Raw genomic sequence first — 14,252 nt, forward strand, 5'->3', positions numbered from 1 at the left:
CTTATGACTGTGCTATGTTGTGTTAGGCAGAAATCCTTAAGAGTGAACCAATGTTCTCTGTTCCTTTCTGGAAATGTCATGGCTGTTTCTCTGTCTCTGCAGGGATTTTGTGGAGGAGTCTCTGGGAAGTCAGTATGTGACTGGTCGTGCCCTGGATTTTGCGGTGTCATTTGAGGAATCAGGAGCAGCTACTCCTATGTTCTTCATCCTGTCTCCAGGTGTGGACCCCCTAAAAGATGTGGAGAAGCATGGTAAGTTTCCCCCGACAGACATGCTGGTGTTGTCATTGTACAGTGGCCTGGAACTAAATTACCTTTCAAGGCCACTAGGGCTGCTACTCACGATTATTTTAATAATCGATTGATCTGTCGATTATTTTTTGATTAATTGGAGAGTTGGATGAGAAAAACTAAAAGCATTAATTTCCAACCCTTTATTCAAAAACAGAACTACAATATTTCGAAAATGCACTAACATGTTGCTCCTTGAGCTGTTAATAATAAAATAAAAATGGACTAACACAAAACACACACACATGTATGCTTTACATCTGCCAAATATAGACTTTTTTTTAAATAAGTGCCACCTGAGCTGCCAGAACAATAAATAATTTATAAAAAAAACCCCAGAAACAATACAATCAGAAAATTTAACAGGATTTGTTTGAATGTCAGAACTTGTTCTCTACACTACACTGCAGACGCACACACTCACAGATGCACACACTATTGCAGAAGAAAACACCCACAAACGCTTACACTTCTCACACACATACACTCTCTCACTCCCTTTGTTCAGACACTTTTCTTTGCAATGCAAAAATGTGAGCATGTTCACATGCTCCTGGCTCTTTTTTATGGGGCTATGTTGCCTGCTGCAGAAAACAGCCACTCAGATGTTGATGTGGCAGGGATGCAGAGTGAAGAGGTGAAGTGATTGTCATTGTGAAACACTGCAGCACACGGTGACACAACGAAATGTGTTCCCTGCTTTTAACCATCACCCTTGGTGAAACACGTGTGTGAGAAAGGGGAGCTCTGACCATGAGCATGTGCACAGACTGCTGCTTGCTGCCTGCTTCAAAGTGGCACTTTTTTTAATGAAAACCCATGTGTTTAGTGTAAATCCAGAGTAAAATGTGTAAATTGCAGGCGAATTATGGCCCATATGACCTCCGCCCTGCTCCGCTTTGTCTATAACCATCTATTTATTCAATGCGTTTTTGCAGCCTTAAAGGTCACAAAGTGTCTGTACAAGATATAAAAACAATATAAAAACACTATTAAACAATATAAGGTACAAGAGACATTGGTGGGGAGTATATACAAGGGCATCATTAATATAATAGATACTATCGGTACATTTGCCAAGATACTGCATAAATTAAAAACATTCAAAATAATGCTAATTATTTATTTCCATAAAACTGACATTAGCCTCTGTCTTTGCACACTGAACACACTGGCTGAGTGTTTGTCTGTGTTTGTGTCTTCTGTGTTTTGCTGGATGTTTATTTCTATTTCTTTAGGCCGTAAGCTGGGCTACACGTCTGACAATGGGAACTTCCACAACGTGTCTCTGGGTCAGGGTCAGGAGGTGGTAGCGGAGCAAGCACTGGACCTGGCTGCTCAGGAGGGTCACTGGGTCATTCTACAGGTAAAGAGCTCCTCAGAGCCTCATGTCAGCTCCTGAACTCGTCACAATGACAAAAACAATCACTTTCAGCTGGCTTTTGAATTGATGGTGCTGTTCCTCCACCTGCAGAACATCCACCTGGTGTCACGCTGGTTGAGCACTCTGGAGAAGAAACTGGAGCAGCAGGCCGAGTGCAGCCACGCCAACCTACGTGTTTTCATCAGTGCAGAGTCTTCATCCTCCATCCCACAGGGCATCTTAGAAAACTCCATTAAGATTACCAACGAACCCCCCACAGGCATGCATGCTAACCTGCATAAAGCCCTGGACAACTTCAATCAGGTCAGCAAACTCCAATAATCTAAGCAGGTTGTGCTAATTGACCCATATCTCATTAACACTATTAACACTTTAAAATGAGTCAAATTGACCAAATGTGCATGAGAACGATCCCTCACATTTTACCCTCTGTCTCACATTCAGGATACCCTGGAGATGTGCTCCCGGGAGAACGAGTTCAGCATGATCCTCTTTTCCCTCTGCTACTTCCATGCTGTGGTGGCTGAACGCCGGAAGTTTGGACCACAGGGCTGGAACCGGAGCTACCCATTCAACACGGGGGACCTCACCATCTCCATCAATGTTCTGTACAACTACCTGGAGGCCAACGCTAAGGTGAAGGACGCTAGAGTTTCCCTTCAGCTGACCAGGCTTTTAACACCCTAGTACAGCTCAGAGTCCCAGGGGAGAGTTTGTCTGAATGCTGCTGCATTTTTGTTTACAGGTACCCTATGATGACCTGCGCTATCTTTTTGGAGAGATCATGTATGGTGGACACATCACAGATGACTGGGACCGCAGGCTCTGCTGCACCTACCTGGAGGAATATATCAGCCCCGAGATGATGGATGGGGAGCTGTACCTTGCCCCAGGATTCCTCTTGCCCCGAAGCATGGACTTCAGTAGCTACCATCAGGTACCTCACATGTAACTTGGAGGGTCATCTGGTTGGGTGTGGTTACCATACACCATCTCTCCACCTCATTCAGCTATCAACCAGCAACTCCACCTCCTTTTGTTAACCACCAACCAACAATTATCATCATTTCACTTGTAATGTAGATCTTTTGTGTGTCCTCCTGTAGTACATTGATGAGGCTCTTCCTGCTGAGTCACCCTACTTGTACGGACTTCACCCCAACGCAGAGATTGGCTTCCTGACGCAGACCTCTGACATGTTATTTCGCACATTGCTGGAGATGCAGCCACGAGATGGGGGCTCTGGCGAGGGCAGTGGTACCGCTCGCGAAGAAAAGGTAACCCTACTCAAGTCAGGTGGTATGAAACTTCCTGGACCATGGTACATATAGAATAGATATAAATATGAATAAAATAGAATGCACATAAATATGAATATATGGGGCAGTGGTGGCCTAGCGGTTAAGGAAGCGACCCCGTAATCAGAAGGTTGCCGGTTCGAATCCCGATCCGCCAAGGTACCACTGAGGTGCCACTGAGCAAAGCACCGTCCCCACACACTGCTCCCCGGGCGCCGGTCATGGCTGCCCACTGCTCACCACTGGAGAATTAGTTTTGAACTTAATAAGCTTGGAGCTCTCCCAACAGGCATGAACATATATCTATATTGCATGAAGCTTTAATGAGATTAAACGAGCTGGAATGTGGTGCTGGGGTGGTAGTAGCCTAGTGGGTAACACACTCGCCTATGAACCAGAAGACCCGGGTTCGAATCCCATCCCATCGAATACCATCGTGTCCCTGAGCAAGACACTTAACCCTAAATTGCTCCAGGGGGGGGTCTGTCCCTGTAACTACTGATTGTAAGTTGCTCTGGATAAGGGCGTCTTATAAATGCTGTAAATGTAATGCTGTCCAGGTGCGTACGTTGCTGGAGGAGATTCTGGAAAAGCTTCCTGAAGTATTCAACTTGACTGAGCTGTTGGGGAAGGTTGAAGAGCGCAGTCCGTATGTTGTGGTCGCTCTGCAGGAGTGTGAGCGCATGAACCTCCTGACACAGGAGATTAAACAGTCCCTTCGAGAGTTGAACCTGGGACTGAAGGTCAGTATCTTATCTTCAAAATTGTACAATACAATATAAATGATAATCAAAATGTAATAGAGTATCCATAGACACCTGTAACTCCCACTGAGGTCACCTGATGGTCTCTGATGCCCGTGTGAGCCTCACTCTGCTGATGTTTCAGGGAGAGCTGACTATGACCAGTGAAATGGAGACCCTGCAGAACGCTCTATACCTGGACCAGGTGCCTGAATCCTGGACTCGCCGGGCGTACCCGTCCACACTCAGCCTGGGCCTCTGGATCGCCGACCTCTTGAACCGCATTCGGGAACTGGAAGCCTGGTCCTCGGACTTCCAGCTGCCTTCAACTCTCTGGCTGGCTGGATTGTTCAACCCACAGAGCTTTCTCACAGCCATCATGCAGGCCACAGCACGGCGCAACGAGTGGCCGCTGGACAGGATGACACTGCACTGTGATGTCACCAAAAAGAACAGGGAGGAGGTCAGCAGCCCACCCAGAGATGGCGCCTACATACATGGACTTTTCATGGAGGGAGCGCGCTGGGACACACAGGTACACACAGTCAGTGCAGCTTCATGCATTACATAATAATATGTTGTAATATGTTGTTCTGCTCTGCATAGGCAGGGGTCATTGTGGACGCCCGTCTGAAGGAGCTGACCCCTTCACTTCCGGTCATCTTCTTAAAGGCCGTCCCTGCAGAGAAGCAGGACAACCGCAGTGTCTACCAGTGTCCTGTCTACAAGACCAGGCAGCGTGGGCCCACCTACGTCTGGACTTTCAACCTGAAGACTAAAGAAAGCCCGTCCAAGTGGACACTGGCAGGAGTTGCCCTTCTGCTGCAGATTTAGTGTAGATTAGTTATTACTCTTTTGATGTTTGATGTTAATAACATGTTTCATTGCATTCATGTTATTATGTGTATATTATTTGACATTGCAAATAACCTGAACATTTCACTGCTCTTCACAAGTTAGGGTCCATCAAGGTTCCAGATGTTAATTAGCTTAGTCATCATTAGGAAAGGCCAGGAGATGTAGATAATTTACTTTGTGCAAATTGATTGTTTCCTCAAATTAAAACCAACCAAAGCACCAGCTTGAGAAGCAGTACAGAGTCTGCAAGAGGCTTTATTTAAAGCATGACAATGACAGTGACTATCTTTGTGATAAAAGCCACCCCTCTGTAGACATAGACCACCACAGCTAACAGTCCTACTGTCAACATCAGCTGTGACGGAAACAAAAATGAGAGTTGTACAGAAATAGGCCAAATTTACAGGGCAGTATACAATTAAACAGACAACTACCTGCTTTCCATTATGCAACAATGAGGACAATATGGTTCAAAGTGTCTTAAAACCCATAGTCCACGTCCAAAAGGTGAGTAGGAAAGGATAAATTATTATAGTGACCAAAAAGAGACATGGCCAAATTTATACTGTAACATGTTAGTATGGACTAAACACACAAAATGCATGCATGCAAATCTTAATCAAATGGTCTGTTATTATCTCTCCAAGGTTGCATATTTGATATTTGAAATCAGTGGAATTCAACCTACTCCTTTCTTACATTAAACATTTATCTTCATACTGTCCTTCATTTAATCCCATTTTACACTACACTATATTTTAGTGTATTTTATAATGAAAAATAATTATTTCAAATTGCTACTTGGTCCAAACTAATATATTCCATACTTGCACATTTATTGCACTGCATGTATACGGTGTTACCTTGTTGAGTAACCTACACGAGTTGGGAGTTAAAAAGTTTTCATATGTTTTGTTGTGCGCTGCTGCCCTTGCCTGTGGGTTTGGCTCTATTATAAAGACTCTCTGGGCACACTTTCTTCAACATCATGTTCATTTCAAATGAATCTGTATTCCTCCATCTTTACTTACTCCTGTCCAATATGATGCTCAGGCCCCTGTACGTGTTTCTGGGGCTAACATCTGATGGTAACTTTCATGGTTTTATCAGTGGTGAATGTCAGAAAGTCAAGCCTCTCCCCTGGCGAGGAGTAATGGTGTAAAGGTTGACCAAAGGTTGACTTTTCCTGATTGGATGTCTGTAATGCTTTCCTTGAACAACAGATATTTCAAAAGCACTGATGATTTACTCTGAAAGAGAAGTGCAGAGTCAATCAATCAATCAATCAAAATGTATTTATACAGCACTTTTTACAGTGTACATTGTCACAAAGGGCCTATCAAACAACAGTGCTCAAGTGAGCCAGAGGCACCGGTGGCAAGGAAAATCTCCCTAAAAAATGAAGAAACCTTGGGAGGTACCAAGGCTCAGCAAGAGGAACCCATCCTCCTCTGGTCAGCACTGGATTACCCTGGGATGTTCAATAAGATTTAATGAAATATTGCATGTAGAGGTTATTGCAGTCCAGTTGTATATTATGTGAGGTAGCATTTTAGGGTTCCTGCCGATGACTGTCAGCAGTTGGCTGCTCTCCAGAAGAGATTTACCAGGTTTAAAGAGAAGAGAAGGCTGTGTTAGTCATCGAGATGATCGAAATATTTCTATTAACTTCACGAATAGTGATATTTAGCCCCTGTGGCGATTTATCAACATATTCTGTGCAATTATGCCGTCTAAGAAGGCACAACGCGAACTTAAAACCAACTTTTCTCCAAAAGAGGAAGACTATGCCCCAGATGCTAGCAGCCAGGCTAACTCAGCTGATAATGCTAGCCCCAGGTGACAATTAGAAGAGGATAACGGAAAGGCCCATATTGTGGACATAATTCAGATTCTCGATGGGATCAGAAAAGATTTTTCCACAAAATTGATGTGGTCTTGAAAGCACATTTTTTTAAACTTTCAGGATAAAGTTTGGATGATGAGAGCAACCAGGGCCAAAGGAAAAGTCACGTAATTAAACTTACATCTTGGAATGTAAGGGGAATGGTAAAACGAACTAAATTAAAGCAGGTTATTACCAGGCTTAAACACCTTAAGTCATCAATAGTATTTTTCCAGGAAACTCGCCTACTTACAGATGACATTGGGAAAGTGCGAAGGAGATGGCCAGGCAAAGTGTTGGCATCCTGTTTCCTCTCCCACCCTAGAGGGGTTATGGTGTTAATTAATAAATCTGTACCTTTCCAGAATAATAATAGTATTTATGACAAAGCAGGTAGATATTTGCCTCAAAAAGGTACCTTTTTAAGAGAAAATATAAATTTGCTTATTGTGTATGGTCCCAATGATGACAATCCATTCATTTTTGAGAATTTGTTTTTGTTCTTGGCCAACCTCAATGGGAGAATAATACTGGCTGGTGATTTTACGCTAGACCCTACGCTAGACCCTAAAATGGATCGCTCTTCAGGGACAGATATCTCTCATTTACAGTCTAGAAAGAAAATTAATATATAAAGGAACTAAATCTCTGTGACTCATGGAGAGCCCAAAATCCAAGAAAAAAAGGAATATTCATGTTATTAATTATTATTTAAAACCCAACTGTGTACATGATAGTATTGTTTTGTCGGACCACACCCCAGCTTCAATATTTTATACTGTGGTACACACCACTTCCCCCTGGGGCTGTTCCCATGTGCCGCAGCAGCTGATATAGGGCAGCTGCCATTGGTCCATCTGTGACAGACGTGGTGTCATTGATATACTAGCCCAACCTCCAACCTGACCTGTGACCCTGAAGGCTTCATATATTCAACAATGGCGGATAACACGTTTGTGGTTGTGCCACAGCGGCTGCAGAACCTCATGAAGCAGCTACAAGGCATGCTCTCTAATTAATAGTCTGGCAGTTTGAAACACAGCGTAAGAGGAATAGACGTGAAACAAGATGCCAGAGAGGGGAGTTACAGATGTGGAGGGGGGATTAAACTTTCGGGACGCTCTCTGCATCACCGTGTGGGCGACCTCATTTCTAATAACACTACCGTGTGGGTGCAGTTTTTTTTTTTTTTTTAGAGAGAATCATTTATTTTTTGTGGACAGGGCCTTTAATGTCTTCTGTCAATGTTTTTAATATCACTACAGAAGAAGTAAAAAGTAAAAGTTAATTATATGATCTTGAGACCTTCAGAGGTTTTCATAGCAACCTGTCTATAAATGAAAAAATAGCAAAGGGTGGCGTTCAGGCTGGTTTCTCTTCTCTCTTTTCAGCAATGCTAGAGAATGGATTGCGTGTCTGTCCTTTTCCTGTGCTGAAACCCCTGCTTGGAGCAGAGGAATGAACCACATCCTCATCCACTTGTCACACCCATGAATTATGCACACCACGATTTCATTAACACTCTGCATACTTCGTCAGATATCTAGTCATGACCTTGTGTCTTGTTGTACACCAAACTGTCTTGGTTTCAGCACATCGGTTTTAGAGGATCTCATAATGTTGCTCTCGTCTTAGAATTAACATTTCAGACATATTGGCCTTGTCTTGATTGGTATTGATATATTAATAGCTGTTATTATCTATAATTGACAGAATATATTTACAAAGCCATTGAATCATTTTGGTCACTGGTAAAAGCTCCAACTGAATACGGAAGCCACTAATTGGGAAGGAACAGCGGTTTCCTGTTGCTGAGGTTGAGGGCCCAGACCTGCATCGGTGCGAGACGAGAGGAAGAGGAATACTGTGTCTGTTCTGGACTCTGGAAGGAAATGGATCAAGGTTAACCCCTGTGAAATTAGGCATTAATTTTCATTTGTCCCAGGAGGACAAATGTCAACAGTGTGGCTCCAGAATGTCTTTTCTCAGTTAATACCCGATCTTTGATTGTGTGATCAACAAAGCTCTGCAGAGATCAGCAAAGATAATCTGATGAAGCAGTGGAACACAAGAAAAAGCTGTGGTGTTAAGCTTGTGGCCATTTAATAAAACATGTCATTGTCACAGTATGAGATGGACCGGAGTGTCCCGGCAGGCCAGGCTTGGTATTTGCATAAGTTCTAGACATTCTCCATATTTCACTCAAGCACTGGACTCTTTATGCCACTCCTGGTGTCTCTGCATGGTTTATTGGTTCATGTTCATAGCCCTCCAGACATAAGGGTTACCTGCCATAGCTTCCTGTCATGGGCGTTGCTTCCTGGTGAAGAATAGTTTGTCAGTCTGAAACACAGACACCTTTATCCTCAATAACTGGACGGTGGTATAATATTTATGCAGCTTGGGACGTTTTTTAATAATTTTAAAATAAGTTTTGTATGAAATCGAGGTAAATTACTGAATTACTATCTGGCTATCTGCGGTTCATCATCTTAAATTCAACTGTGTGGATCACTGTGAGATATCAGCATCAGCACTGATGGGAGGACCTACTGAACTCCAACTGCGTAATTAGACTGGTAGATTTACAGTGTTTTTCTGTTCACTTATTTTCAAAGTAATGTAGTGAATCATATAATTAAGCAGTTCAATTACGTTCGCTGTCTTAACTGAAAGCAATTTGGGGTTGAAAAAGGAATCAATTCTCATTTCGATTTTACTTTTTCATTTTGCATCTCTAAAAGCGGCCTCATAATCAGCAGTTTGACGGTTTGAATCCTGATCCGCTAAGTTGCCTCTGAGGTGCTACTGAGCAAAGCACCGTCCCCACACACTGCTCGCTGGGCGCCTGTCATGGCTGCCCACTGCTCACTCAGGGTGATTGGTTAAATGCAGAGGACAAATTTCACTGTGTGCACCGTGTGCTGTGCTGCTGTGTATCACATGTGACACTTCACTTTTGTTATGACACCCTTGACCTTTGTTGTAAGACGTTGCCTGCTATTTGGCTAACTGAGCTAAACAAAACCAAAGCTTACGTTACTTGCACTTTCTCATGAATAGTGGGGCATTTTATTATTTAGGTTAATATATATTTATTATGTTTATTACACTTGATCATAATTTCATGGGGTCAGAAGTATTACTTCATTTACAGGGAGTGCAGAGTTATTAGGCAAGTTGTGTTTTTGAGGAATAATTTTATTATTGAACAACCATGTTCTCAATGAACCCAAAAACCTCATTACTATCAAAGCTGAATGTTTTTGGAAGTAGTTTTTAGTTTGTTTTTATTTTTAGCTATTTTAGGGGGATATCTGTGTGTGCAGGTGACTATTACTGTGCATAATTATTAGGCAACTTAACAAAAAACAAATATATACCCATTTCACTTATTTATTTTTACCAGTGAAACCAATATAACATCTCCACATTCACAAATATACATTTCTGACATTCAAAAACAAAACAAAAACAAATCAGCGACCAATATAGCCACCTTTCTTTGCAAGGACACTCAAAATCCATGACCATGGATTCTGTCAGTGTTTTGATCTGTTCACCATCAACATTGCGTGCAGCAGCAACCACAGCCTCCCAGACACTGTTCAGAGAGGTGTACTGTTTTCCCTCCTTGTAAATCTCACATTTGATTATGGACCACATGTTCTCAATGGGGTTCAGATCAGGTGAACAAGGAGGCCATGTCATTAGTTTTTCTTCTTTTATACCGTTTCTTGCCAGAGTACTTGGACGCGTGTGATGGAGCATTGTCCTGCATGAAAATCATGTTTTTCTTGATGGATGCAGACTTCTTCCTGTACCACTGCTTGAAGGTGTCTTCCAGAAACTGGCAGTAGGACTGGGTGTTGAGCTTGACTCCATCCTCAACCCGAAAATGCCCCACAAGCTCATCTTTGATGATATCAGCCCAAACCAGTACTCCACCTCCACCTTGTCGGACTGGAGCTCTCTGCCCTTTACCAATCCAGCCACGGGCCCATCCATCCGGCCCATCAAGACTCACTCTCATTTCATCAGTCCATAAAACCTTAGAAAAATCAGTCTTGAGATATTTCTTGGCCCAGTCTTGACGTTTCAGCTTGTGTGTCTTGTTCAGTGGTGGTTGTCTTTCAGCCTTTCTTACCTTGGCCATGTCTCTGAGTATTGCACACCTTGTGCTTTTGGGCACTCCAGTGATGTTGCAGCTTTGAAATATGGCCAAACTGGTGGCAAGTGGCATCTTGGCAGCTGCACGCTTGACTTTTCTCAGTTCATGGGCAGTTATTTTGCGCCTTGGTTTTTCCACACGCTTCTCGCGACTCTGTTGACTATTTTGAATGACACGCTTGATTGTTCGATGATCACGCTTCAGAAGCTTTGCGATTTTAAGAGTGCTGCATCCGTCTTCAAGATATCTCACTATTTTTGACTTTTCTGAGCCTGTCAAGTCCTTCTTTTGACCCATTTTGCCAAAGGAAAGGAAGTTGCCTAATAATTATGCACACCTGATATAGGGTGTTGATGTCATTAGACCACACCCCTTCTCATTACAGAGATGCACATCACCTAATATGCTTAATTGGTAGTAGGCTTTCGAGCCTATACAGCTTGGAGTAAGACAACATGCATGAAGAGGATGATGTGGACAAAATACTCATTTGCCTAATAATTCTGCACTCCCTGTAGGGTTGGAACAATAAAGATTAAAAATACATATTTTGGGCTAATGAATTGAATTGATTTTGCAGCATAATTTAATTTGAAGTTTCATTTTAATGCATGCACATCAGTCAATTAATATTCATCGGAACATCTGGGAAAAATCAAATGTTCAAATGTGATTTACTTAATTTGCTCTCTATCATTCATGTGACTGTTCCTAAAAAGTGTCTGAATTTGGAGTTGAACACTTTGGTTCTGTAAAATGAACTATTTTTTTATTTGATTTGAGTAATTAATTTCATTATGAGCTGTATCTTTTACTTTGAGACTCAAAAGTAAAAAAAGAATATTTAAGACTAGCTAGATTAAAAGAGTGTGTATTTCATTTTTTATGCACACTCTATTTATCAAGTTAATCCAAACCAATCAGTCAGTCAATAGGTTTTCATCAGATCATGCACGTAAAAGATTTGTGATTTGCTTAATTTGCTTTCTGTCATTACTTTTGTACAGTTCAGCAGTGGGGAAAAAAGTAACATTTACATTTTCTGGCTCTGCACCCCTTTCAGACAGTAAAGCACATTTGTTGGTTTCTTGACTCTGAATGATACTAATAAGGATAAAATAATCCACTGGGATGGGCCTAATGTGTGGAGAGAGAGTAAGAATCAGATACCGAGAGGGCTGAGAGGAACGCCCAGGGCTGCTGGGTCAAGTTAGAACTCTGCCCTCCCTCCTTTATCTGGCCCCGGGGGAGTTGAATGTGCAGCAGTCTCCCCTGCATCACCCAGAAGTTGGAGGAGAACAATGGGGTCTGAGAAGGCTCTGATTCAAATGCAGGCTGTGGTCCACCCAGGCTGTAGATAATCTTCACCAGTAAGTCTCAATTACAGAGCCCATCATTTACAAGAAGAGATGAGTTTAGCAGAACAAAAAATGCTTTTGATTCTACTTTCAGGCTGTCAGTCTTTAAAATAACCAAATAAATAAATACATAAATAAATAAATATTATGCATCTCAATGATCTGAACTGGTGGAATTAGTTATTTAGACAAAATAACATACATTTCCATTAAGTAATACAGAATTAACTTGTGATAAAAAAATATTTCATAAATATGTCAAAGAATGGATGACAAAAAACTTTACGTGTAAATCATTTCATAGTAAAATCAAAAACATTTCACAATATTTATTGTGTTCTGGGTTCTTGACCTTTTCCTTATTTAATGCTGCTTATTCTGTAAGGAGCAGCAAAAGAATGTAGTTTCCATGCAGAAATATTGTCAGGGTCTTAGTGTCATCTTAACAGATGTTAAATGGTGGACCAGGAAGGAAGCTTGCTGAGAACGACAGCAGAGACCGTCAAACAGGTCTAATGGTTGTGAGACCAAGATTGTCGGTTGATCCCTGTACAGAATTTGGAGTTGGAGTTTAACTCTGGTTTGGCACAATGAGCTGTTTCAGATACATTTGAGAATACATATATTCTCAGTCGTGTCAGCAATATTAACCAATGATCTGACCCACTGTAAAATTGGTCCAGTGTGTTTAACATGCCACATTCAATATGTAATATATTCACTATTGTAAGTACGGTATAAATGTCCTTATTTTTATTGGGAACATATATTTGGTGCATGAAAAAGGCATCAAATGACTCAGATTGACAATAGCTGCAATGAAAAAAGATTCTGTCACACCTAATATTTTCGCATTGACATGATGCAAATAAACCAATCAAACCTGCTGTCAGTAGCATTACAGTAAAGAAAAAAAAAAAATTTAATCATAAGCATAAATTAGACAGCTTAGTTTAAAGAGCTACTATAATGAGAAAACGCATTAAACAAATGACAGCTACGTTTTATTTATTCTGTGTTGTACAATATCTTGTGCATCAGCAGATGTGGGTTTCAAACTTTGTCAGTGATTCTTTATTAATCTTGCTGTAATTTTTTTCAAACCCTTTTTTCATATAATAATAAAAAAAAATCTAAACTTTCTAAACTTTTGAACGGTACTATACATTTTTACACTGAAATTTTTTTTTAACACTGGATAAACTTTATTATTATTAAACATAAAATGATTAAATATTAGGTGTGACAGATTCATGAATTTTGGGTTTAGCCAGTGTCCACTTTTTTCAGTGCTCTGTCACTGTTAGGATTTTCAGATTATAAAGTAATCATTCGTCTTGGTTCAGGTATTGTGCATTTAACATAAAAATGCCTTCAAATGAACAATAATTAAAATTGCACACACCCCTGTTAAAAGGCCAGATGTTTGTGCTGCACAGTACATCATTTCTACTGAATTGGGCCGAACGGTCACCGGTTGCACAAGTGTGCCCATCTTCAGAGTATTCCACCGTGTGACAGTGTCAGGGCCGGGGGCAGCAGCAGGATGTGAGGTGGGTGGGGATGATGTCCTGGACTCGCAGGACCAGGACAGGATGTCAGGGTGGGGGTTCCGCAGGGAAACCCACTGAAAGGGAGAGGGTTACGAGAACGCAGCTCGAAAGATAACCGCAGACAGGACAATGGCTGCTTAAAAAATCTGTGACCAGCTATTCCACGCCACATGTCACAAAAAAATGTCATAATCTGCTGTGTGATTATTCCTCCCTGCACTGTCACACTTGATTAAAATATAAAGTGAAGTGCACAGCACACGGTGACACGTGTCCTCTGCTTTTAACCATCACCCTTGGTGAGCAGTGTGTGGGGACGGAACCTTGGCGATTCGGGATTTGAACCCACAATCTTCCGATCCCATGCTAGGCCACCACTGCTAGGCCACCACTGCGCCTAAAATATAAGCCTGCAAACAGTATGACAGAAATAAAAAAATAACATCACTGATCACTTTCTGTAATTTCTACTTCTGTGTGCATTTTTAGTTGTATTTTTTCTTGAATACAAAGTCCAGGTAGCATAAATAAATATCGACAACCAATAAATCCATTTTAACACAAAAAACTATGCTAAGTAACTAAATGAATGTGGCCACGCAAAGTCCAGCTTTGTTTCATGATGACGTTTTATTCCGGGGGCTCCCGTGTGCGCGTGAATGGGAGGAAGTGGCGCGCGCGTCCGCGCGCTGCGCGCCGCCGCCGCCGCCGC

General features: G+C 41.8%; 1 protein-coding gene across 2 annotated transcripts in view; it reads left to right on the forward strand.

The window, feature by feature from the left end:
• LOC114794329 (dynein heavy chain 9, axonemal-like) overlaps positions 1-5,290 on the forward strand; it is a 40,390-nt gene extending 35,100 nt beyond the window's left edge. For both annotated transcript variants that reach the window (XM_028986817.1, XM_028986818.1), the window contains 9 exons: positions 103-251; positions 1,529-1,656; positions 1,765-1,977; positions 2,119-2,310; positions 2,420-2,611; positions 2,781-2,951; positions 3,533-3,715; positions 3,861-4,250; positions 4,322-5,290. In XM_028986817.1, coding sequence (XP_028842650.1) covers positions 103-251; positions 1,529-1,656; positions 1,765-1,977; positions 2,119-2,310; positions 2,420-2,611; positions 2,781-2,951; positions 3,533-3,715; positions 3,861-4,250; positions 4,322-4,549 — 1,846 coding nt within the window. In that variant the 3' untranslated portion in view covers positions 4,550-5,290. The remainder of the gene's footprint in view (positions 1-102; positions 252-1,528; positions 1,657-1,764; positions 1,978-2,118; positions 2,311-2,419; positions 2,612-2,780; positions 2,952-3,532; positions 3,716-3,860; positions 4,251-4,321) is intronic.
• Positions 5,291-14,252: the final 8,962 nt, after the last annotated feature.

Source organism: Denticeps clupeoides, chromosome 7 (genome assembly GCF_900700375.1).
Source record: "Denticeps clupeoides chromosome 7, fDenClu1.1, whole genome shotgun sequence".
Classification (NCBI taxonomy): Eukaryota; Metazoa; Chordata; class Actinopteri; order Clupeiformes; family Denticipitidae; genus Denticeps; species Denticeps clupeoides.